At 33.3% G+C, this 24,817-nt stretch overlaps 1 protein-coding gene across 1 annotated transcript in view; it reads right to left on the bottom strand.

Moving 5' to 3' along the window:
* LOC123525555 (uncharacterized) overlaps positions 1–24,817 on the bottom strand; it is a 35,813-nt gene that overhangs the window by 6,779 nt on the left and 4,217 nt on the right. The window contains exons 2-9 of the mRNA XM_045304688.2: positions 19,518–19,629; positions 9,606–9,817; positions 8,132–8,248; positions 7,464–7,602; positions 6,943–7,178; positions 5,574–5,809; positions 5,130–5,236; positions 1,332–1,461 (exon numbers count right to left, since the gene is read on the bottom strand). Of these exons, the coding sequence (XP_045160623.1) occupies positions 1,332–1,461; positions 5,130–5,236; positions 5,574–5,809; positions 6,943–7,178; positions 7,464–7,602; positions 8,132–8,248; positions 9,606–9,817; positions 19,518–19,629 (1,289 nt within the window). The remainder of the gene's footprint in view (positions 1–1,331; positions 1,462–5,129; positions 5,237–5,573; positions 5,810–6,942; positions 7,179–7,463; positions 7,603–8,131; positions 8,249–9,605; positions 9,818–19,517; positions 19,630–24,817) is intronic.

Here is a 24,817-nt window from a genome sequence, read left to right as displayed (position 1 = left end):
ATGGGAAGAAAAATTAACTTAATTTATGAAATTCAATCACTAGATAAGGGAACAAGAAATTCATAAAATCTCGCTTCAATACTTTATGATCGACTGTTTCGCGGACAGTACATACCAAGTGCGTGTTTTTGTTTGTTTGTTTTTGGATAAGCACCATTTTCAACAGTATTTCAATTAAGCATACCCCTGGAAAATGTAATTACTTTAACGTCATAAGCCGCTGTAGGTTGCCATTACAATCAATGCAATTGATTGAATTATACAACTTTCTGTGCGAAATTCGTTTATCATCTTTTAATTTTAAGATTGTTTCATCTAATTTACACAATAACTAGTCAGTAGGCACTTCCTTTTTGTTAAATTATTTAAAATCAGACGGATGGATATTAGGTTCCTGTGTCTGTAAATCTAAATTTGTTAGGTCTGTCTTCAGTGGAACCTCTTTTATTATTCTTCGGCTTTTCTAATACAACAGTAACGTTGTATTCTCAACACCTAATGTAAAATAAAAGTAAGAACCACGAAACTTTCATTGGAGTGAAATTCTGACGTTCGTTTGCATGACTACTTCTATCGGCGTTCATTTTGACAATGTTTGCGGTTAAATTGCATAAAATGTATATTAAACTTATACATAAAATAGTTAAGTAATCAGTCAGAGCAATTAATAATGCGAATAACTCATTATCCAGACAAATGGCATTGTTTCAAATGGGTCAAGTAGTAACATATGTGCTGATTCAAATAATAAACTGTTTCCTTTCATTTTTTCATTTGCACAAACACATTCATCAAAATAATTAAAGAGCCTCAGCCACACAATAAAAAACAAATTATAGTATATCAATTTTTAAAGAACAGTTCACTAAGTACCACATTCACACTGGTGCGTTCTTAGGCAAGCTATTTTTATGCAGACAGTAATACTTGTACATGACACGCAAATTGTTTTAACAAAAGACTCCACATGATTATGCTGTATTAATCACTTTTATCAATGCGCAGCATGTTAAATATTGATGTATTGTTATTATGAACCAAATCTAACAAAGGTAGCACAGTGGTTCAATGACGTCATGTCATAAATTATGTTGAGCACATTGAAGAGTGCATTTAGGCAGACAACACTGTTTCTGATGCAAAGTAATGACGCAAATGGATGCATGATAGCAATACAAAATGTACAAACAGACAGTCTTAAGGTTCGTTTGACACCATACATCGAGGGCTTAGAGCGAAACTAGTTTGTTTGCTTCTATTTCTATATACACTTAGACTAGTCTTCAGGAAGATAAATAAATCAGGTAAATACAACTACGAAAAAACCTTACAGGTGCCCGACCTCGTGGGCGGCTATGATCACACCATTGAAACTTGTAGATGCCTCACCAATACCGAAGTTGTATGCAAGTTTTCGGAAGTATGGCGCCGATAGACACGATCCTCTAACATAGGCTACACCTGCAAGATAATAAAGAATAATTTATGAAGCACGTTTTATTCTGTTTAACTTAAATGATGAAGTGACACGCCTTTAACCATGAAATTGTGTTCGGAGACGTAAGTGGAGTGAAAGATATAATAAATAACACGCCCAGAGGTAGACCGTTTATAAACAGAAAGCGATAGTCTGGTGGTTATGGTGACGGTCGCTCAACCTGGGGTCAGGGTTTCGAGCCCCAATTGAGTGACGACCACGTCTACTCATATGGCACCAGTGCATATCCCTGGCATGGTATATTCTTTAAAAAAAACTAGAGGATGTGAAAGCTTTAGTATCTACAAAGTTTACCAATGGTTTTGAAATAGATAAAATTAAAAGACAGGGATGTTTTTGTAATCAAGATATAATTCGTGTATGGGGGAAACCTTACCATGATGTGTGCCATACCATAACAAAAGTGTGCAAGCCTCGAGTCAGATACGTAACTACACGGAAACGCAAGAAGTAATATTTGTGATCAAAAGTGTTCTTGTTTTACTAAATACATGCTTGACTGTCTGAATAAATATGTGAAAAAATCTTTAAGAACAATTTTTACTAATCTATCATCACATAACTTATGAAGATTGACGCGAGCACTATAGATTGTCAGAAAGTGTACCAATAACACTTTTACAAAATGCAAGAATCATGGACCTGTTTGTTTTTTTAGTTTGATTTATAGGGTAACCCCACTCAATGAGTAATATCATTTTTAGATGTATAGAATATAAATTACTAAAATATAACAAATTACACGTCAGAAGGGGGAACTTTACATGCCTTGTGTATAGGCTGCAACAGTCAACTGAACACAGCATTTGATAGAAAGTATCTTTAAAGGAATTAAATTGATATTTATAAACTAAACAAGATTTCTAAATTTAATTGCCTTGTCATTTGACGCAATGTTAAAATGACCAGTTATATCAATTATATGTCTACGAAAAGCAACGTTACTTGTAACTGTATTGTTTTTATGTTATATTCACTTAATCTTACACTGGACTATTGCAGCAAGCATTACTGATGTTTAAACGAAGAGTTTTAAACATTTTATGATAACGTTTTTGCTATATGTGTATCACATACATTCTAGTGTGATATCACTATCCTTTGACTATTTCATCGGCTTTTCTTCGAAATAGAAAATGAACAGTAGAGCAATATCACTTACGAAGAATTAATCAAAATCTATCTAGTAAGACACGAGTAATCCAGATAATATGTTTTATTTTCTGTTAACGAGTGTTTGGCACTAGATCTATCATTAAAACCATTTTACTTTAATCACACTATCTCCTCTTTCGATAAATATGTGGCTGGCATGCTCAAAACACATTCACCTCTTCCCGTTCCCCAGTCTTTTTATATTAAGGTTATAAACTGTTCTAAGGCAATTTTCAACTTGCTTCCTGGATGTTTTGTTTATATGTTTTGTATTGGACTTATTGTCTTGTATGTCGGTCCTAAAAGAGAAGAATTATTGTACAAAAACATACTCATAAAATATTACCATATACCGTTCGTTATAAAAAAAGAATGTTATCTGTACTCATATCTAGGGACATGCCCCCCTTTTACAATCAAATAAACATCAGGGTATCCTATTTTTTTTGAAACACAGCAAAACTCGTACAGCGAAATCTGAGATAAAAGAAACATTTTTTTATTTCCCTGACTTTTGCTCTCTTTGTTTGATATAAAAAATTTTTCGGTTTAAGCGAAAACGTATACGGGAAACATATTTGGCTCGAAAGCAGTAATTCATGTAGAAAAGTAAATGGTTATAACGAACAGTGTCAAATGCATTATTCTGATCATTTTACGAAAATCTTTAATCAAAATAATAACGAATTTAGAAATGCATGTAGCACCGATAAGAATCGGAGTTTTATTTGACTAACAAATGTGTACTAAATACCAGTTAAACGTACATAAAGCGCTAATTTTTGTTGTTGTTATTAAGTGCAATAATGATAACTTAAATATGGACATTTTCTACTTAAGTTTTCTTTAAAACGATCTGGTTTAATTAATACATGTAAACTATTTCAGAGTGTCTACATTTTAAAAATAAAATAAGAGAGTTTCAAAAGAAATGTAGCAGACAGATAATACAATTCAGACCATACGAGGAATCCTTCAGCTCTTCTGACTGGAGAAAATGTCAGTACTCATTAAAGGTATCAAAAATAACTACACGGAAAGAAACGACAGACATATACGTATCAAAGGTAATTGAATTATTATGTTACTATAGATGACTCATACATATAACAAACCAGTCTTAAAAACGTCCAGGTGTATAACGAATCAAGGTTATAATAAACATTGTCAATGCCCCCCGCGAGTTCGCTATATCCGAGTTTACTGTATATGTATACCTCATTTATCTCTATTACATTTTAAATTGATCTTTTTGTAGTTTCTTTTTTGTGTTTTTGGTAGATGTATGTGTCGTAATTAAGGAAATACGACTTGTTTCATTATAAAACGAAAGATCACCTATGTAATTGTATTTGATTCCTTGCAAGACTGATCACTCCATTTAATTTTATGGCCTTTTCCTTCACTATCAATTTTGCCCCAATGGGAGTTTGAAACTGAGAATAATCATTTCGCAACTTTCAGTGAAATAAGTCTTTGTGTAAACAAATTGTATGCGCTGTCTGACAGTGCTAACGTGACAAATCCATTGCATCATTGCAGCAATATACAAATACAGTGCTGAATTGATCCTTTTGTTTTACTACTTTATTGCCAGTATGTCATTGGTATGGTACCACGCAGCTGTCTTTCTTTCATATCTTCGCTATAATCAATTAAGCAAAATATTTAATAGTCGTCAGCCTCCTATGCAAGCAACATAGTCATCACTTCTTTCCCTTTAATGTCGCTGAAAACTCCTGTAGCCTACACTATACCCGCCTACACTCTATCCACCTAAACTATACTCACCTACTCTTAACCCACCTACATTCAATCCGCCTACACTCTACCCGCTTACACTACCCACTTGCACTGCATCTCACCAAATAAACATTTCGTCAACTACAATGTGCATTGTCATCATTGTCGCCTATTCTATCCTTTCTGGGCAACTGCAACTAGCAGTCTATTGACCACAGTTCCAACTACACTTCGTAGATGTGCACAATATTATGATCTATGCTGGTAACTTTGGTAAGTCAACTGTCTAATTGTCATCATAACCATCACAGGTAGATCTATTCACCTGTACTTCCAGGTACACATCAGTTTCATGTATTCTCTATCAAAGGTAACTCCTAATAGATATGTCCGCAATATTTGTTTGTGTTTGAAACTGAACTAACTACCTTTTCATTATAACTATCACAGATATACCGATCCGTCTTTACCATCTACACAACATTTCTATTTCTTCTTTTTCATCAGGTATGTTTGCAAAAAGTTATCTCTGTTTATATCTTAAGTGTGTATTATCCCAATTATCTATAATCATTACAGGTACATCCATCAACCTGCATGTCCTACCACACATATTTCTTCTTCATTAAACTAAAATCTCAGAAGTTATCGGTATGTTTCATCCAGCTGTCTTTGTTTGCAACAAATGTGTCCCCCTTTCCAACGTTATCATCATAAGTATTTTTGTACTCACCCGCAGTACCAGCTACACAACCATCTATTTCTTCTTCATCTTCGTCACTTGTGAATCTACTGTCTTTAAATCGTCTTGTATGACTGGTCATTCTGCACGCATCATTTCTGTAATTTCATTTTACGTGAGACATTCATGTGCATTAAGTACATATGACTAATATATGTACAGATGTTTTATTTAGTAAATGTAACACATTAATAATACGACAAATCATTGTTAAACATAAACATATCACAATAGCAATGTATGTTATAAGGGAGAACAGTTTTCTTTATATTATGTAGAAATCAGAGAACGGTAACAGGACCGGAATGAACATATTACCAGTTCAGGTGTCAAATATTTTATTATACATTCCACATACTGTATGTTTTGTTCGTGATTATTTCAGAATTTCTTAGTAAAAGATATTTGCCAAAACTAATTAGAATTTCACTTTACCCTGTTTGTAGAAATGCTGCATCGTGCAATGGAAGGACGGTTTCGTATTTGACCAGCCACCTTTGAAGACTGTCCATGGCGTCATACAGGGAGAACAACCGGCTCCCACGTCGTATTCGATTTTCTTCTATAAATGGTTGAGCAGATGGGTCACGAAATACTCCAATCTCACGGATTTTTAAATCTATGTGCGGCCACTGTCTTTGCAATGATATTGTTAAAAATTTCCAGTTTACCTGAAATAGCAATGTGTTTATGTTTATATAAAACTCGTTTATCTGATGTGAGTAAGCATGCAAAGGCAAGCCCAAACATTTGAAAGGTTCCATTTTCAAGCTCATAATTCCTTGACGACCTGGGGAATATAGGAGTATGTATATAAACCGTTTGGGTTTTATTTTATATTGGTTTTCTTGAACTAGAATATCTAATTATCTAGATTGTGTTTAATATTGTAAACCTCCTCATTGTAAATCGTTCGCTTAAGAGGCTCAAACATATGGTTGATAAAAGATATCAGTAGACACTATTTGCATATACTTGACAAGAAATATGAAAAAAAATTAAACACAAGTTTTATACTCTGTAGTGCAATGACATTTCAATAATTAATCAATTTGTGTTTAGACAAGCAAATTTATCTAAAACGATTAATAATTGTTTTGTCTTGATAAACAAATTGTAGTTACGGTGCATTTAATGTGTGTCACAAATCTTGGACCGAATGTCAAAATAATATTTATTCAGATTGATTTCAAAACAACGTGACCAAAAATTTAAAAACAATGACTATCTCACAAATGTTAAAAAGCACAATAAACTCATTGACTGTCTGAATTAGTATGTATTCATATTTAACAAAAGAAATGTACTAATGTGTCATTTCATGGTATGTTTTGATTAATATGATTTGTAAAAACAATGTGACATGTAATAACAATGGCAACCTTAGACAAAGAACTGCCAAAAATTCGGTATTCTTCCCGTTTCGGTACACAGATAACTACCTTCTTATGCACAAGATTTAAACGCAGCTCCACTCTTGAGAAAATCATTATTTTTCCTGCGTGTATAGAATGCAACTTACTAAAGTTAGTAAATTACTAAATCATCATGAAGAACCTACTTTTTCAAATGAACTGGAAATAGTTTTCATGTAAACAGAATTTTCCAACGTGTATAATATAAAAAAAGATCGAAAAGTTAATTACCTACCATTTAAGAACCGAGGGTCCTCGAAAATCAAAGAGCTTCTATATTTTCTAGCCAAACCAATTTATATAAAAATCGATATATTTATTAACATTTGTTCCTGTACTTGTATCTGGAAAATTATGTACGAGATCTCCAAACGCCTTTAGCTACATACCGCGTGCCAGAAATGCAGTAGATATTCTAAAAGCTCGTCTGTGTCCCCTTCGAACTGCTGTACCATAGCATTATCACAAAAAAGTAGTAGTTCTGGTTCGATCTTTGATGACGTCAGAGTTACCTGGCGTTTAGTTCTGTTTGATCGAACATGTGTATAAGGAACGTTATCGTATGATGTGGGCTCCATAGGCGTTAAAACTGTAGGGAATTTCAGTTTATCTATATTTGGTGGAACTGTAAAGGAAAGAGAAAATTCTTTCAAATGCAAAACGAAAACAAACTATATAAATCTGGTCAACATTTTATTTCAAAAAGAAGAAAAGTCTAATGATTTTATAAGGACCTTTTAGGAAGGACAATTGTTGAAGGTTTTTTTTTTTTCAAATTTATCTGTAAAAATGACTTAGATTTGACGTAGATCTAACCTGCAATTCTGTGGAAACTGAGTTCAAAATGCCGACTTATATAATGGTATAAACATCCGTAACAAAACAAGTTTTATGTTCAGGTAAGACATACCAAATAATTCATCATCAATAAAATTGTGAATTTCTGGCGCTTTCCTCCACATCGTATGAGTGTCTTTATGTAACGATCTTTTATGGCGTTTATGAGCAACAGGTGGTGCTATTATGACGTCATCGTGAATGATACCCTCCTAAAATGAAAGAAACGCCTTGACATGTTACGTAGTTGTGCATAGACATGTGTAATTTTAATAAAACGTAATAACCTTAAATTTAACATTTTTTATTTTCAAAATTTACACCTGGAATGAGTAAAATGTTAATTTGGTAAAAGATACAAGAATCTGTATTTTGAATTTTTTAATTCTACAAGAATACAAAAAAGGTACGAGGATTTGTATAGCATGGAATATTCAAATAGAAAGCAGGAAACAGTAGATTGTTTCGATGTGCATGTGGTCTAGATAGTAAGTTCTGGTTCGAATGTCCCTTTTGTTGGACTCATTAAATCCTAAAACTCTTTTACTGTTTAATGCCAGCACATAATGTCAAAGGCATAGACCTGATGACAAAACATTTCCATTGGTATTTCCTTGTTTAAAGTGCACAGCGCCAGGAAGCTTTGAACGTTTTGGACGGTACAAATATGTCATTTATGCAATTAAATATGTATATAACGATGTAATAAATGATAAGTAATTGATAAACAGTAAATCTTACCACGTAATGGTTCAGATTGTCTGTTGTTGATTTCTGATTGGCTCGGACACTCACTAACGTGCCGGATGATGGATCATGGTAAAAATTAAGTTCTTTTGATTTGTCGTGCAATTTATGCTGAAAAATAAGAGATGAAACGCAATGATGCAATTAGACTCTGATTAGTTTTCTGATGTGATTTCTGATTCATGACTAAAATCTTAAATTACTTGTAATTATTTTACTGTTGGGTTCTTTTGCCGTCGTGCAAAATGACCTATAAGCATAAGTCATTGGTGATAGTTGTACCTGTTTCTGTCAATATAAAAAATGTTGAAGAAAGCACACTTATCAGTTAGCAATATATCGTGTATCAAACATACTATCTGGCTCATAAAGAATATTCTTTAGATCTTTGACCATTTTTCCTCTAAAATTGGATTATCTCCCTTACTTTAAAAGTTGGTCAAGTAATGGATTGGTTCGAAATTTTTAGCAACTGTTAGCAACTGATCGTTTACACAAAGCTGTGTAAACTGAGTGCTAAATTAAAGTTAGATTTTCACTGGTGGTATTTTTAAAACTGAATTTTCCCATCCTAGATGCCCAATCTAGATAGAGTTACTTTAATTGGCGTAAGTATTTGGTTCAAATTGTTGAAATGTCCCAATATTTAGCAAATTCATATGTAAAGCTAGAAATTATTTGAAATCAAAAGGAATGTCCTATTTTTATAGACACCCATATTAAAGTTGGCTGGGGTCATAAAACAATAAACAATACATCTATAAAACGGATCTAACACTATGTAGTGGATGTTTTTTTTTCTTAATAAGTCTATCTAAAAGCTTTGAGTATGCAAACGAAATTTATTTTTTATATATTATGTATTTTATATGTATGCTAAACAAGGCCCTGTGGTCAAGGGAAAATAAGCTTGATTGTCAATCAAAAAGTCAGGGGTTCAAATCCCGTTTCGGGCACTGGAAAAATCTGCCATGCCCTTGTGTAATTTCCATCTACTGGTTCAAGAAATGAGGGCTTCCCGCGTATCAGTATCCCTTGTCACCAACTTATCTCTTGTTATCTGCATCGATCAGATGAGTGCCAGTTAGATCTAAGCGCTTCCTGTCATGCCAGTCATATTCATAATTCATAAAAGATTATTCTCCACTGAAGCAGAAATATTTATACAATATTTTTCTACATGTACAGTCAAGCATGTCTGTAAATACCACTCTTGTGAAATTTAAAGTGGCATTTGTTGGTAGGTGGTCACTTAGCACAGAGTGTTAGGTGGTCTCTTTACACAGGTCAATTTACACTATGGTTAATCGGGAAGACAAAATAGTGACATTTATATGCATGTTTTATTGTAGTGGCCTTTGTCCAGAGATGGTCTTTATCTGGAGGTGGCCTTTATCTAGGGGTGGTCCTTATCTAGAGGTTGCGTTTATTTAGAGGTGGTCTTTAGCACAGGTTTAATTGTAATTACCTTTACTGAGTCTTCATGAAAAACGGTTTTCCCATCCGGATCCGTGAACACATTTAACACTTTAAAGTCTTTATGGAGTAACGTATTGTTAAGTCTTTCAAGATTTAAATTGTATGTTTGTTTAGGTGTTTGTATTTTTAATGATATATCATTGTCTTTCAGTGGGTTCCCAAACACAGTTATATCTGCTGGATGCTGATCAGTTGTTGTGCCTGCAATAAACAAACATACTAATTGAATAAAGCATCAATTATATAATCAGAGTAACAGGGGATATAGTAAATGAGCGTAAACGACTGTATTTCTCGTCTGTCATTACCAGATGACAGCGAAAGAAATTCTCCTTTTTCATCAACAAATTCAACTAGATTTAGCTGACCGACGGTTTCGTGGCTTTGGATTGGTTAATATTCTAGAATGCTGTCCAAATTCAATATCTTAAAAACGTAATTGCTTATCTTTTGCAAATAGACATTTAATGAAAAGCATAATAAAGAAATTGGCTTTGTTTAACTTTGCTAATATAAAAATGATTTCGTCAACATGATTTAAAATGAGATATTGTCGTCGAATACGTTTCAAAGAGTTAAGATGCGTGCATTTTCACAAATCAAAAGATGAAATGAAATATATTATAGACAGGGTAATACATCAGTTTTGATATGTAAACATGTTAATTTTCCTTTTCTCACTTTATGACGTTTAGTGGTAATCCATTCGTGCAGCTTTAGACTACAGACGCAGAGTTTATTTTTAGGTCGCACGCGCTGCTGATGCTCGTTAAGGTAGTTCTGCACGTTAGGATCATATCTGTGCCCCTCAAAATGTTCTTTTTATGGTGGAGGTAACGGGGTGGGGGGCTTAGTGTTGCCCTTTTCCTTTCGTACGTACGTCCTTCGAAATTTGTGTCATGCATATCTCAAAGTATTTGACCCAGAGTCATTAAACCTAAAAGGACTGTTATTAACATTTAAAGTTGTGCGACTGGTATTTTATGTTATGGTCAAAATATGCATAAAAGGACCTAAAAATTCTGTTAGATATTTCATTCAGGCTAACCAAATTGTGACCCTTGACTTAGTAAAAAACATACATTAAATGCATAAAAGTTTATGTCGCGCGTATCTCAAAACATATTTCACTGAACATAATAGAATATTATTCATCATGTGAAGTTGTGCACCTTGGGTTTTGTTTGGAATTTCTGTTGGTAAGACCAGAGGTATAGCCCTTGATTCAATCAAAAATAGGCATAAAAGTTATGCAAGCGTGTGCCGCATATATCTCAAAAAGTATGTGACTCAAAGTCATAAAATAATAGGGGATTGTTGTATAGCACGCGAAGTTGTGCACCTGGTGACTGTTTTGGATTTCACTCAGCCGGACAAGAGTTATGGTCCTTGACCTAGCGAAAAATATACATAAAATGCTTAAACGTTTGTGTTACAAATATCTTAAAAATATTTCACTCAAGAGTCATGAAACCATATACAGTGACCATGTGTCCTATAAACACAAATTTAGTTTTCCTGCTATGTAGAATTTTATTAAACATATTTTTTCAAAACTTCTATGGGAAAAAACACAATTTCGATTAGATTTTCGCAAATTTTTCTACTCATGGTTGTAAAAACATATGGTTTAAAGAATGGTGAAATAAAATGTTTAGCTCTATGTGACTGTGTTTTGAGATATTTGCCCATGATTATAGGGATCCAGACATTTCGAGTTGATTTTAATGCATTGTTTGGCATTATAATTTGGTCAAAATTTTTGATGTTATATTTGCTTGTTTAATAAATTTAGTCATTTATTTGCTTTAAATTAATAAAATGACCGTTCCTGTATGCCGGGTCCAGGCTTAATTTTACGTTATCCGATCTTACCTTTTTATTGGCTAAATTTCTTTCGGATTCCATGATGTTTTGAAAAAAAATCTGGTAAAACAGAATTCTACACTGACTGTTGAAACTGTTCCAGACGTACAGAACTACCTTAATGATAGTTATATAACTCGGCCAAGTGCAGTTAATGACACCGGTCGTCCAAAACGTTTAATAAATGAGAAACAATTCAAAAAATAGTTTGCTGTATTATTATTGATGGTGATGTTGTTTACCTATTGTTAATGCAGTTGGTTTCGACATTAGTACTTAATCAAAAGAACGAACATTTCATATGAAATGAATATCAATTTATACCTAAAGTTTAGCAAAGTTATTTATGAAAAGACTGAACTCAAAGCAGAAGCAAACGCGGCATTAAATGCAGACAAAAGACAAAGGCAACTTATATTGACCGAGAGGCTGGCTGGTCAAAACGACATCTTGACCTTGAAAAATTAAAGCAAAAAAATGGGCGATCTATGTTCCTTCTATTTGACCTTTGTTTACAACATCTTGCAGAATGATGGGTGATCAAGTTTCTGTACAAAGTTCGCAATGAGTTAGAAAATTACCACAAATGTGTAGCGTAGGAAAAAGGCTACCAAACTTCAATCTGACCTATGACCATCCTTGACATTGAAGTAGAATGTACCTACTAATTAAAAATCAGTAATGGCTAGGTACGTTAGTGATTCAGTGATGTCTAGGTAGTAATTATTGATGAAGTGCTCACGAGTCTACGAGGAATTACAAAACTAGGATAGTCTTTTTCAACTTTTGGTAAAATTCCTACACTCTCTGGCATGTGCTTCGCTGCCTGCATCGTTCTGATTCTAATATCCGGACTCCTCCCCCGTGCAGCTACCTACACACATTATACATGAGCGAAAACTACATTGTATCGCCTATAAATCGGTCAGTCATATACACGTAGTTTTGAACATTAAAACAAGGTAGGTGTTAGGGCTACTATGGACTAAAAAAAACAGAGATCTGTAATAAAATTCCTGTTTTTGTGGGTGAAAACCCTTGCCACATTTTCAAAGGTTGTTGTAAAGTTTTACTAAAGCCTGCATGTCCCGTTCAACATTTTATAGCCCTGTTTCACAATTTAGGTGAGGCATGATAAGGCCTAGACCAGGGAGGCCCGCTGAGGCTGTAACGCCTACAATGGTGGCGAATATTGAGGTTTTTGACAACAAAGGTCACATAGTGACTTTGCAGAAGGTAGATAACCAGTTTAGGATTGATAAAATTGATAAAGCGCCAGCACACAAGATAGGCATAAGGTATAGGCAAAGTAAGTGCTAGGTGGGTGCCGAAACAGCTGACAGAAAACAAAAAGGCATCCAGCGTGACCACAGCAAAAGAATATTTCGGGCGGTTTAACCGTGATAAATATAAGTTTTTGAACTGTATTGTCACTGGGGAAGAAATGTGGGTTCATTGTGCTAACCCTGAAACAAAAGCTGGGTCAAAACGAGCTGGTTCCCCACCTCCTAAGAAGTTTATAGGTTTGTTGCTGTTTTGGATTCGCGTGGAATAATATTGGCTCATTTCATGCCAAAAGGTCAAACCTTGACTGTTAGATACTATTTAGAAGTAATTTTGAAACCAACTCAAAGAAAAACTGAAATGCCCTTCCTTTGCATGACAATGCCCCCTCCCATACTGCCTCGTCTACAGTAGAACTTTTTAACTCCTTCAAATGGCAACTGTTGGCCCAACCTCCGTATAGCCCAGACCTTGCCCACTTGCGACTTTTATTGTTTCCAGCTCGCCGGAAAAAAATCTGAGACCAGGTCGGATTTGATTTCAGCTGTAAATCGGTACCTCAGCAGTAGGTCTACTTCATGGTTTGCAGAGGGAAATACAAAAGCTCCCAAGAAGATTACAAATGTTTATAGACGAGGATAGGAAATATTTTGAGAAAGAATAAACGTTAAATATTGAACATTTTTTGAGAAAGAGCAAAAGGTCCGGATATTTTCCGACCGCCCTCGTATTCCCAAGGCTAAAACGGTATAAAACTTGTTCCTTTTTAACGTTTAAACACCGTATAATTTTAACAAGTTGCTGTCTCATGTTAAGGTCTAGTAAGTTATAAAACCTCCCACAAAAAAACAATTAAATCAAAGTATGATTAAAACTTCCTGCAAATATGCATTCAATTATTTTAACTGCTTAAACTCGGTATTTTCGTTGTTATTATAAATAAATGAAATGACGCAAAAAGTCATAAATGATGAAATGGCACGATGACGGTTCCGCTACTAATTGTTCAGACATGTGGAAAATTTAGCGCAACATAATGCATTACAATTGCATAGAAATACTAAACTGCATAAAGGATTTATTATAAATGACATCTTTATAAATTATTTATAAATAATTGTTGTCTCATCGTATTAATCACGATTGATTTCCATTAATTCATTTTTTTTCATGAGAATGAGAACTTTAAAATATGTTTGATGTTGAATATTATGTTTCCTAAACAGTTTAAGAAATGTTAGAAAATTTTAATGTTCTCATAAAACTAATTTATGTTTGCTTTACAATATTGCTCATTTTAATAACAGGATGACAGAAAAGGCGTTTTATGGAAAAATAAAACACATTGGGCATATTGACCGGTCTATAGTTAAACATAGGTTTGCTTGGCTAAAGTGAAAACTGGAGAGATAAAATCTATGAAAATGTAAATTTCCAGCTTTGACTATACAGACAAGCAAACCTCTCATTTATTAACAGTCAGCATAACTTTAAAATGGCAGTATCAGAAAGTAGATCAGGCTTTTTGTAACAAAAATATTTCTGCCAGCCTTGCGGCTATTCGTGTTCAAATTGAGCATACGCAATGTTTAGATCAAACTTTACAGTCAAAGTGGTCCGCTTGATTCGGAAAACACTTACCCGTCTGTTTTCAATATTCAGTTTCGCTGGAACTGTAAAGACTGATTTCTTTTTCGTCTGCGTAAAAATCCGACCATAAAAAAATTCAACTTTTCTAGTTTACTTCAATAACTTAATAAATGTTGTGAGATGATTATAAATATAAGAATAAATCATTCTAAAAGACCATGTAAAGCTTAAAATCTGTCATTTCCTACAGAAATCAATGGGACTCGGGATCAAAATTAGTTACTTATTTTAAACGCTTCGGGAAGCAAGAAGATCATATTTTATTTTATTAAAAATTATATTGAAAGAAAGTGCAAATATTGCAGATTACTTCAATAACTTAATAAATATTGTCAGATGATGCTTTTGATGTCATTTGATGTGTTAAAGTTTTTCTGCTTCTATATTTCAATAGGCGTAAATTGACCGATAATGGCTAATCGATACACCCGATAACCTGTTTTCAAGGGAGACAATTTCGCCAATAAGCCAGCAAATTGGCTTAGATTTCTGGGTATGGAGGACAAATCTGTTGATCTGTGATTAAAATGAAAAGTCATGTAAAATCACAAAACAGCTGCTTTTTGACGGAGATACAAGTGTTTTATATCATGTCTACAAACCAGAAAATTTACCATGGGCGTGGACAGAATTAAAGAAGACAAGACTAAAATAAAACATCTCATTAAAGGTCAGCGGTCAGTGATCTATCACTGCATGGTTTGACCCCATAGACCAGCTTGACCTCTGTTTGTCACTTTAAATGCACATTGCATATACGTATACATTTATATCTATTAGCCGGCTACTAAAATAGTAATAAATGCATCAACGGCCAATTAATCATTAAACGATTCGATAACTGGTGAATACAAATGATATTTGGCTAATTTATGTATTTTTGTCGCATATTCTTTAATGATGCATTAACCTGGGGCCTAACTCACATCTTTAAATTGATACAGATATTAATATTCGGAACGAAATGCACACTTAGTCATAAATGTAATGAACGATTTTTGAATTGCATGCAAATCTATGTTTGATGAGATATTTGTGGAAACGATACAGTTCATTATAGATCTACTGTATAATGGATTCTTTGTAGCATTCTCGAAACTATGTCTCAAACTGCTAGTTGAATAATCATTTCTCCTTTCAAGTACACATCAAACAACAAACCTACTTTTCCTCATAGCCATGCACTGAATGGATTCTTTCAAAAAATAAAAGCAAAAAAAAATCAAAGCCTTGAAACGTTTGGTGGTTGCGGGTTTTGGTAGATTTATTTTCTGTTTAATGGCAACTGTTGTGTATCTCAATGCCTTTCATTAACAGCTAGGATAAAGCAGAGAGCATCTGCATTTATATTTTGTCTATTAAAAATCTCATGTCTCCTGTACAAAATGTAACTTTATGAAACAAAACATATCAGTAAAACCAATGGATGCTCCCCGAAATAGGCATTGTTACATATTAAAAGAACAAAAGTGGAATTCACTGACAGTAATGGCGCTATAGTTTACTCATGTTGAGTATTCAAAGGGCAGTTACAGTATCTCATCTGAACGAAACATGAAGATAATGTGTGTATTTCCTATTGGGAGGGAAGTTTCAAGGAATTCCAGGCAGTGTTTGCTGAGGAATACCCTGGACTAGAAATTGTACTATAGTATACTGATCTGTTGGTTACACTCTATTGGTAACAAATGCCAATCATTGGCTATATATAAATATACATGTATAAAAACAAATACAAATGTGCCTCATACCTAAGATGAACTCTGCCTGACCTTACATAAACTAATTTTAATTGCCAGCTGGAAATCAGTGATGTAACCCTGGGCTGGAATACCTTATCATTGATAGATCTTATATAATCTAAATGGTCAATGTTAATGGATACAAGCTGAATTAGAACTGCCTGACCATTGATAATATATATTTGAAAAAAGGAAACATGTAAATAACTTTGAATGGTATATTAACAATGAAAAAGTTGAAATTGTTGATAACTTTTGCTATCTGGGTGTTAATTTTACATATACAAACAACATGAAAACTGCTGTTAAAGTTCTCTCTGATCAAGCCTTAAGAGCGTATAACAATTTACTGTCAATTTTCAGTAGAGTCAACCTTGATATCAAAACCAAACTTTCCCTTTTTGACTCCATGGTTTTGCCAATTTTGTTGTATGCAGCTGAGGTATGGGGAATTTATGACTGTAAAGAAATTGAAAAGATTCATCTTAGGTTTTGTAAACATATTTTGGGAGTTCGTACCCAAACACCTAATCTAGCTGTTTATGGGGAACTTGGAAGATTTCCCCTTTCCATAATTATGAAAGAAAGAGCTTTGAAATACTGGCTTAAAATTATGAAAAATCCAGTGTCACCGATGTATAAAATTTTTATCGAACAGAGCAATAGCACAAATAACATGTCACGGTCTCATCAAATCAAACGTTTTTCGGATACCTTGGATTATAGCGAACTATGGAATAATGTCAACTTAGACTCAAATGTAAATTATCTTGCTTTGTTAAACAAAGAATTAGAGACCAGTATATCCAAGAATGGAATGCATCGATCAAAAATATTTCTAAACTGGACTATTATTGTAAATTTAAAACTCATTTCTGTTTTGAAAGTTATCTTGATGTGATTTCTGTGAACAAATTAAGGAAGCAAATCACTTCATTTAGAGCTTGTTCTCATAATTTAGAAAATAGAGTTTGGTAGATTTGCATGTATTGATAGACAAGATCGCGTGTGTAAAATGTGTACCAACAATGCAATTGATCAGAATATCACTTTTTATCGTGTTGTCCTAGATATGCAAGTATTCGTCAAAATTATTTTGGGCATGTATCATGGCCATCTATTCAAAAATTTGTCTCTTTTATGTCTTCAAAAAGAAAAAATATGTTGTTTAAAATTGTAAATTCTTAAATGATGCTTTAGATCTAAAAAAAGAAGCCTTAGAACATATTTCTGCTTCTTAATTATATGATGTTAATTTATAAATGTTTAGTGTATGTTATATGGTAGGTAATGTATTTATTAGTTATGTTCAATTATTTAAGTTATAATATCTATTCTTTTTCTGTCTTTGCCATATTTGTTTGTATGGTTTGTAAATGGTCAAAGGCATTATTATATGCCGATTAACCAATAAATGAAATGAAATGAAATGAAATAATTCATCCGCATTGTTTATGAATGGGACTATTTTGTGTAGCACATGAACATCCTTTTGTGTGATTAGGAATAAAATAAAGATGCTATATGATTTCAGAAATACACTTGTAACTTTGGTAGCGGGATAAACCCGCAACCAAAAATGTTAGTATTAAAAGCCTGAACGATTTCTTTAGTAACGTAAATTTCTCGAACTACATATAGAAAATTTATAGATTTATATACACACTTCTAGAAACTACATATATAATCGCAATACTTAAAAATGTCGCCTTAAGAGGTATTTTTCAACCTCCATGCACTTCATTTAACTTACAAAATTCCGTTTGTACTTTTTATTTTGATGTGTGATGAACTATATAGATTTATCATTGAGTTTGGCATGAGATAAATAGCAAAATAAAAAAGTTTCAGAAGTAATATATTGTATTTTATGATTAACTCTGTGCTCATGTTATTGTGATAGATCAAATTTTTTCAAGGATATACAATCAGGGACATGCATTTTAACATAATAGCAAATGCAATATATAAGGAAAATTAAAGTACTGTAGAAACGTTGTTTTATTTTTTGTTTTGTTTACATAGTTTCTTAAAAAGAAAATAGTCGATGTCAAACAGATGAAGCGACATGCAAATAAGAAACGCCAGTACATTGTAATTTACTTTTAACTTGAGTGATGGCGAGCTATTTTCAATATTAATGGTGCTGGAAGTCCTGATTATAAATACGGACAGTGCACATGGAAAAATTATGTGTTGTAGCTTAACGAACTGTCTGATGAACTATGAGAAGTCACTTTGTTATTCTAGCTTTTTATTTGTAATAACTATGTAGATATTAACGTCAAACTTTAAAGATATACTATGCACACATTTCGCTGAAATATTTTATTTGAAGAGTAGAAAACCTTCTTTAACTACTTAGTATGTTTAAACTTGTCTACATATAGAGTTTTGTATGTAGAGCTGCACGTGCAATTAAATTTCATTTAGTAACGGTCATATGTTAGATAACTGCCAGTTTAGTGAGAGTACAAATTTATAATGTGCTAGTTATACAGCATACATTACTTTTAACCGATCACAAGCCTGTCATATATACTCACAAAAATTTTACTTCGTGTTTACACAACACAGTGTTCGATAATTTTTTTTTCAAATATGAAATCCGGACATAAATATAAGAAAACATTCACTGCCTTTTATCATGGAAATACCTTTGTACATTAATAGATACATGATGTTGATCTTTTTAAATTGAAATATTTCGAGCGCTCGGCTTGTCCCAAACGCAAACTAAATTACTTACGCATAGGAACAATACTTTCTCTTTCTACAATATCACAGCATAATAATTAAAAGCTTGCATAAAACTAGTTTTTCGTAAAGTGCACCACAGAAAACACCTATACTACATTTTTTTATGATTTTACCGCATGATTTTGACACCTTTTGGATTCTGCTTGTGAGTAGTTAATCATGTTCATAAAAATTGAAGTATGTCCGTTTTAATTATTTGCTTTTGAAGGTCAATGATATCGGCGGACATGGTATAAAGATCCTCTTAATGCAGACAGTTTAATTCTTTTTGAGGCTAAGAAATAAGGAGGAAAACAGAAAAGCAAAACAAAGTATGTGTTTTGCCAATCGTCATTTCAACAAAGAATCACCTAACAGAGATATACGCAGTTTAAAGTTTATATCGTACTTTTTTCATGCGAATATTTACATTTGGATTACTTTAGAATTACTGGCATTTCCGCACAAACATTTCAAGCACTGCAAAAATAGTGTAGAGTTGTTTTTTTTTTTTTTGTTGTTTTTTTTGTAAATCGCACATGTCCACTCTGTGCTTCCTTTCCAAATGGATTACGAAAGAAAATAGAAAAACTATGTTTCTAGAAATACATCCGACATACCTGTGCTATCTACATTTTGACTATAAATACTTTTTGCAGACTGTATCTGTTCTTGGAACACTGGAATTTTAAGGAGATCATTGCCAGATTGTTGCATTGTCCGAGATATTGCCTGAAAAATATGAGTAATAATGTAACTGAAAGGAAGATCATATTTTAACAAAACCTTTATTTCAGCGATTTTGCTTTCAATTTAAATTTGCTTGAAAAGGAAATACTGGTTTTATATGTATATGAAACGTTTGTTGCATGGATATTATATACAGTATAATAATCTATTAATTGTCAAATAAAAACTTCCGCCTCTAATGTCGCACAAAATCTCCTCTGCAGAACTAATGCATATTTCTTAATACAAATCTGATAATCTACAAATGCACACCTGCAAAATAGTATCCGATGCCAGGCTTAAAAAAATCTATTCCTTGAAGAGTGTAAGGCTGGAACGAAAGCTATTTTTAAATCTCGCAACCGCATACACGCGGCGACCAGCACCAAATTACATTTTATTTTATTTTATTATTCATATTTTTTGGTAATGTTATTGCAACTGTCGCTGCTTAATTTGTTCTGTACTGCCTCAATTCAGATCAAATATGACACTATTTTACAGGATTAACAACAAATAACAATGTGTGGACTGAGTATCACCATGTTCAGTACAGTCGCACTTTCATTACTGACTTTTTGTACAGTTACTACATGAGTCACATGTGGTGTCTTACACCAATAATTAGCCGGACATTGCATGTGGAACGTGCACGTTCGCTGTTCTAAAAGCATGTGTTTGTATGCTATTTATAAGTTTAGAAACATATGGTATAGCTAGTAATCTAAACTATAGAAACCTAGAAGTATTGTTTCACTTCTTGAAATGACAGGTCAAAGAACTGGTTCTTTTACTGTCATATTTACAAACAAAGGAATGACTTTAATATCTATTTTAAGCTAAGTACATACTCGGTTTGGATCGCCTTCATCTAGCAACAAGTTGTCGCGTCAATACCAAAATACATTGGCTTAGCATACCATTAACCACAATAAAAGGCTTCTAACTACAAGTTTATTAAAATGATAATATGGTGATACAAAAAGTAATTGCCTTTTTGTGTTAATAAAGTAATGATTATAAAAAATAGATATATCACAATCACATGTTTCACTTACAATCGTTGAGACCATTAAGACGGTATTAAAGTCCCTCTAAGGTCTATAAATGTCATGCTATTTTATTGTCATAAAAATGTTTAAATATCATGTCGAGTAAGCAAAACGCATAATTTTCATTTTATATTTAGTAATTACATTTTGACGTGCGCATCAGCTATGAAAAACAAGTAAAATTTGACACTTTTTTCAAACTCAACTGAAAAACAAAACAAGGAAAACCGTGGGACTTATTTGAAGACGTTTAGTCACTTGCAGAAACATTTGGAATACATTATAGAAATGCGACGTTAACGGATTGATAAAAAATGATAGAGTGTTTGTTTTTATCACCAGACAATATCTTTATTTTATATAAAAATCGATCAATTTTCTGTAACAAGTGTGTTACATACATATATCATCTGGTTGCTTGTGGTTAGCTTCAGTAGGTCAACCTTTATGTTTAAAAAATATTGCTATTTAATGTTAAACAAAGGAAAAGAAAAGTCAATAAGAGAAAAAAAACATGTGTAAATCTGTCCTTCATTAATGTAAAAGTTTTAGCATTTCTGACATTATCTTAATTAGTTAGTGATGTGCAGACACGCATTCTGTCAGGCATCTGTTGCCGATTTCGCAGTTTATAAGTTAAAGCTTTCGGGTGAGTTATACAAAAGTATTCAGATACCTCGCAAGCTACGTTATACTGTCTAAGACCTAAAAGAACATTTGGTTTGTCCTTCCTTCTTTACACAACAAAAAAGTCGTGAGCGCATTTAAAAAACTTTTACCTTTTGAATTACTGTGTGTGTTTGCTATAACAGCAAGTCTACAGCAAGTGAAAAGTTGATGTATGAAATATCTAAACTTAGATCCGCAATGATGTTACAAATTTGAAATTATGATTCAATGGCTAAGTGGCATACTACCGATCTACGAAACCATGGGGCGATTACCCTCTCCAACTAAAGTTATACTAACATTTCTCCGGAAAGCAGTCCGATAATCAATGATGGTTTAGAACCAGGAAAGGTTTTTGGAGTTGGATTATCTGTATTAAGCTGCACAACAATTAAGAAAACACAAATACAAAAGCGACAGCTCATACGGGAAATCAAATGTGAAGATTATTTAATTTAGACACACCCACGCACAAATTCAAAGGTTTAATGTGTTTAAAGTATCCTGGCAATGATTCGTTCGTTAGAACATGGCTTATCAGGGCAAGGACATATAGGTAGATGTTTTTTCGTTTCGAAAATTGAATCTTTTTCAATTGAACGGAGTGTCATCAATCATATGTTCTCAAAAAGTGCTGCATTTATTTGTGATTTATTATGTAACTTTTGATTCTTAAAACGGTGACCTTATTGTAGTCATTACGGCTAAATGAAATTACTTCCGTTAGTTATCGATTGTTATAAAAAGTCAATAAACACTGTGTCCATTTTTTTTATTTTAAATTTGTCAAAATTTAGCAGAGAAAAAAAATGCCAGAATGCAAGCGTGGAAATGCAAATGTTATTAACTATATATTTTAAGTTATATGCTGTGCTACATAAACCAAACATTTGCAACGTTTATATTAGTAAACAGAGAATGAACAATACTTAATTATCTAAATAAATTAGGCCTACCGAATAGGATTTTAAAAAAAAAACCTGTATTTAAGCATATTGCTTACATCAGTCCCTCAAAATATCCACCCTTCTGACCTTGGTATGCTACAGACACTGATACACTGCGCTACCAAGGGTGCTTCTGGAGAGGCGAATATGAAGGGTGTGGCAATTGCCTGACCTGCTGATCCTGTAAATACTACTGTACATCATTGCTCTTGTGTGCAGATGCATTGTCATGAATAAGGCAGATGCCCCGTAAACCAGTTTGTTGGGAACGTTTAACGCCATGTTTTCTAACGGATTTTAGAAACTTGTCCTTGTAAAACATTTTCCAGTTAGAGATCTGCCGGGTGCACCAGGTACTTGCACAACAGGACATTTGGAACTGAAGAAAAATTTGTAAAGAGCCCGTTTGCAACTTTGAGCTCTTTTTCCGATAACTGGTCGTTCTTGCCCATTCCTTAGCTACCGTTTGTTGTTTATCCACCTTTGAGGTCCAAAATAATATACCCGTGCCTCATCTACTGTAAGAAGATCATTAACCTCATTTCATCTGTATTTTATAGCCTTTTAGAAAGTGTTTGCAACATTGCATCCATTTGGGTCTTTTGCTCTTTGGTCAAAAGATGAGGTACCACCTTAAACACATCTTCGATAATTCCAAGTGTGTAGTAAGAATTTCATGAACACTTTCCGATTGCAGCTATTTGGGAAACTTTATAGTGAGAGGCTGCTACAGTAGCAATGTTATCAGAGGATATGCTGACATTTTAGGGTGCCCTACACGAGGTAGACCTTGGACTCTAGATTCTCCCTTAATGAATATCCTTACTCACTTAAAAACAGTGGTTTTGGATGGGGAAAATTTAAATGCTTATATAAAATCTGCTTAGCTGGTATATTCAGAGAAAAACGCATCTTTATGTAGGACCTAATTTCCTTCTTACATGCAGCCTCCATGCATACGATAAAATAATACTAGTATACGAGTGTAGTGTATTAAATGCTTGTAACTCAGCTATAAGAAAACCAATTGTGTTGAAATTCTAATGTGCATGGCTATTGAACAAGGCCCCCTACCCCTAGCAGTCCTTGAAAAAAAAACGTTCTTGTACCTGTAATAGTTCCTACAGAAGCGCATTGGTCTCAAAACAAATTCCCCCCCCCCAAACTCTGTTGTTTAGACCACACCTTTTTGCTTTAAGTGTAACATACTTGACAGTGATCAAATCCAAATTCCTCATACAAAATGTACCACTAGAACCTCCAAAATGTTCGTTTGGTATAGTAATAATGATAATAATAATACTAATAATAACTTTATTTAAAGGTCCAATACTAAGGAAAGTGAACATTTTAATTTCTTTTAAAAAGCCCAGAAACTTATTCATTTTATTGGAAAATGAAAGTTGGTATGTAGAAATTCGAAATAAATCGCAGTATATGTACAATTATTTTTCTATGAAGTATGAAGAAAGTTAAAAAGACCTGGGGGGTCATTCTGTCGATTCATTGAAATTTCAATATAATACACATACATTTCTTTGAGTTCCAAAGACCTTCTGTAAATTTTAACCTGCCAATCTTCGTTATTTAGTGTCTTGCAGAAGTTTATGCACTGGCTATGAAAAAAATTGCCAACTCACTTTCCCTTAGTAATGGACCTTTAAAGAGGATAACATATTTGGCTATAGCCAGTCTAACATAATTATGGTCCTCTAACATAATAATGTACAAAATCATCCTAATATATACAGTGAATTGAAAGACATAAATGAAAATAATGTATTATGAACAAATTAATTCTTAGTGGCATATATAACAGTATGTAGTACAATGAACAGAGATTAAGTCGTTTTAAAAAGCTCGTATTTTTTGTTACTTGTATCGTGCCGTGACACTTTGTGCATGTAAGAATCGTTTGTCAATCAAGTGACTCAGAGTTTTCGTAATTTTAAGATATATCTTTTGCCCCTGTCTTTTAAATCTTTAGCGCATTTTTTGTTCATGTTTTATTAGTTGTCAAAACGGAATGTTTTCACTCTTTTTTAGATATACTTGATAAATCTATATGTCTCGGTTAATATTTAGGATCACTGCCTCCTTTCAGCGGTCCAGAACAAATTAATGCCAATTTTGACAATCGGCGAAAACCGTGAAAAAAGAAATTGATTGAAGTCTATATATGACACGTGCCCGAAATTAGTATGTTTCATAACTTTGCTGCACAAAGAAACCAGAAGGTGCTCAAGAAAGTTGTAATTTTGGCTGTTTATCTGAAAAAGAAACGACTACATATACCCAGAAAGAGTGGTCCTACGACTGAACATATCATGTACCTAGCAGATATTTTAATGTGTGTTTTAATGGCTTACAATCTGACCTAACTTGCGCAAAAGATGGCGCAACGATAAGGAATGAATGCAGAAAAGATAAACTGGCTGCTTGTAGCGTTCACGGAAGTTTTATTATTTTCTTATTATAAATATTTGCTTCGTAATACACATACGCACGCACACACACATATAG

This window comes from Mercenaria mercenaria, chromosome 3 (genome assembly GCF_021730395.1).
Source record: "Mercenaria mercenaria strain notata chromosome 3, MADL_Memer_1, whole genome shotgun sequence".
Taxonomy (NCBI): domain Eukaryota; kingdom Metazoa; phylum Mollusca; class Bivalvia; order Venerida; family Veneridae; genus Mercenaria; species Mercenaria mercenaria.
The sequence above is the reverse complement of the archived record's forward strand: the minus strand, read 5'-3'. Positions and strand labels throughout refer to the sequence as shown.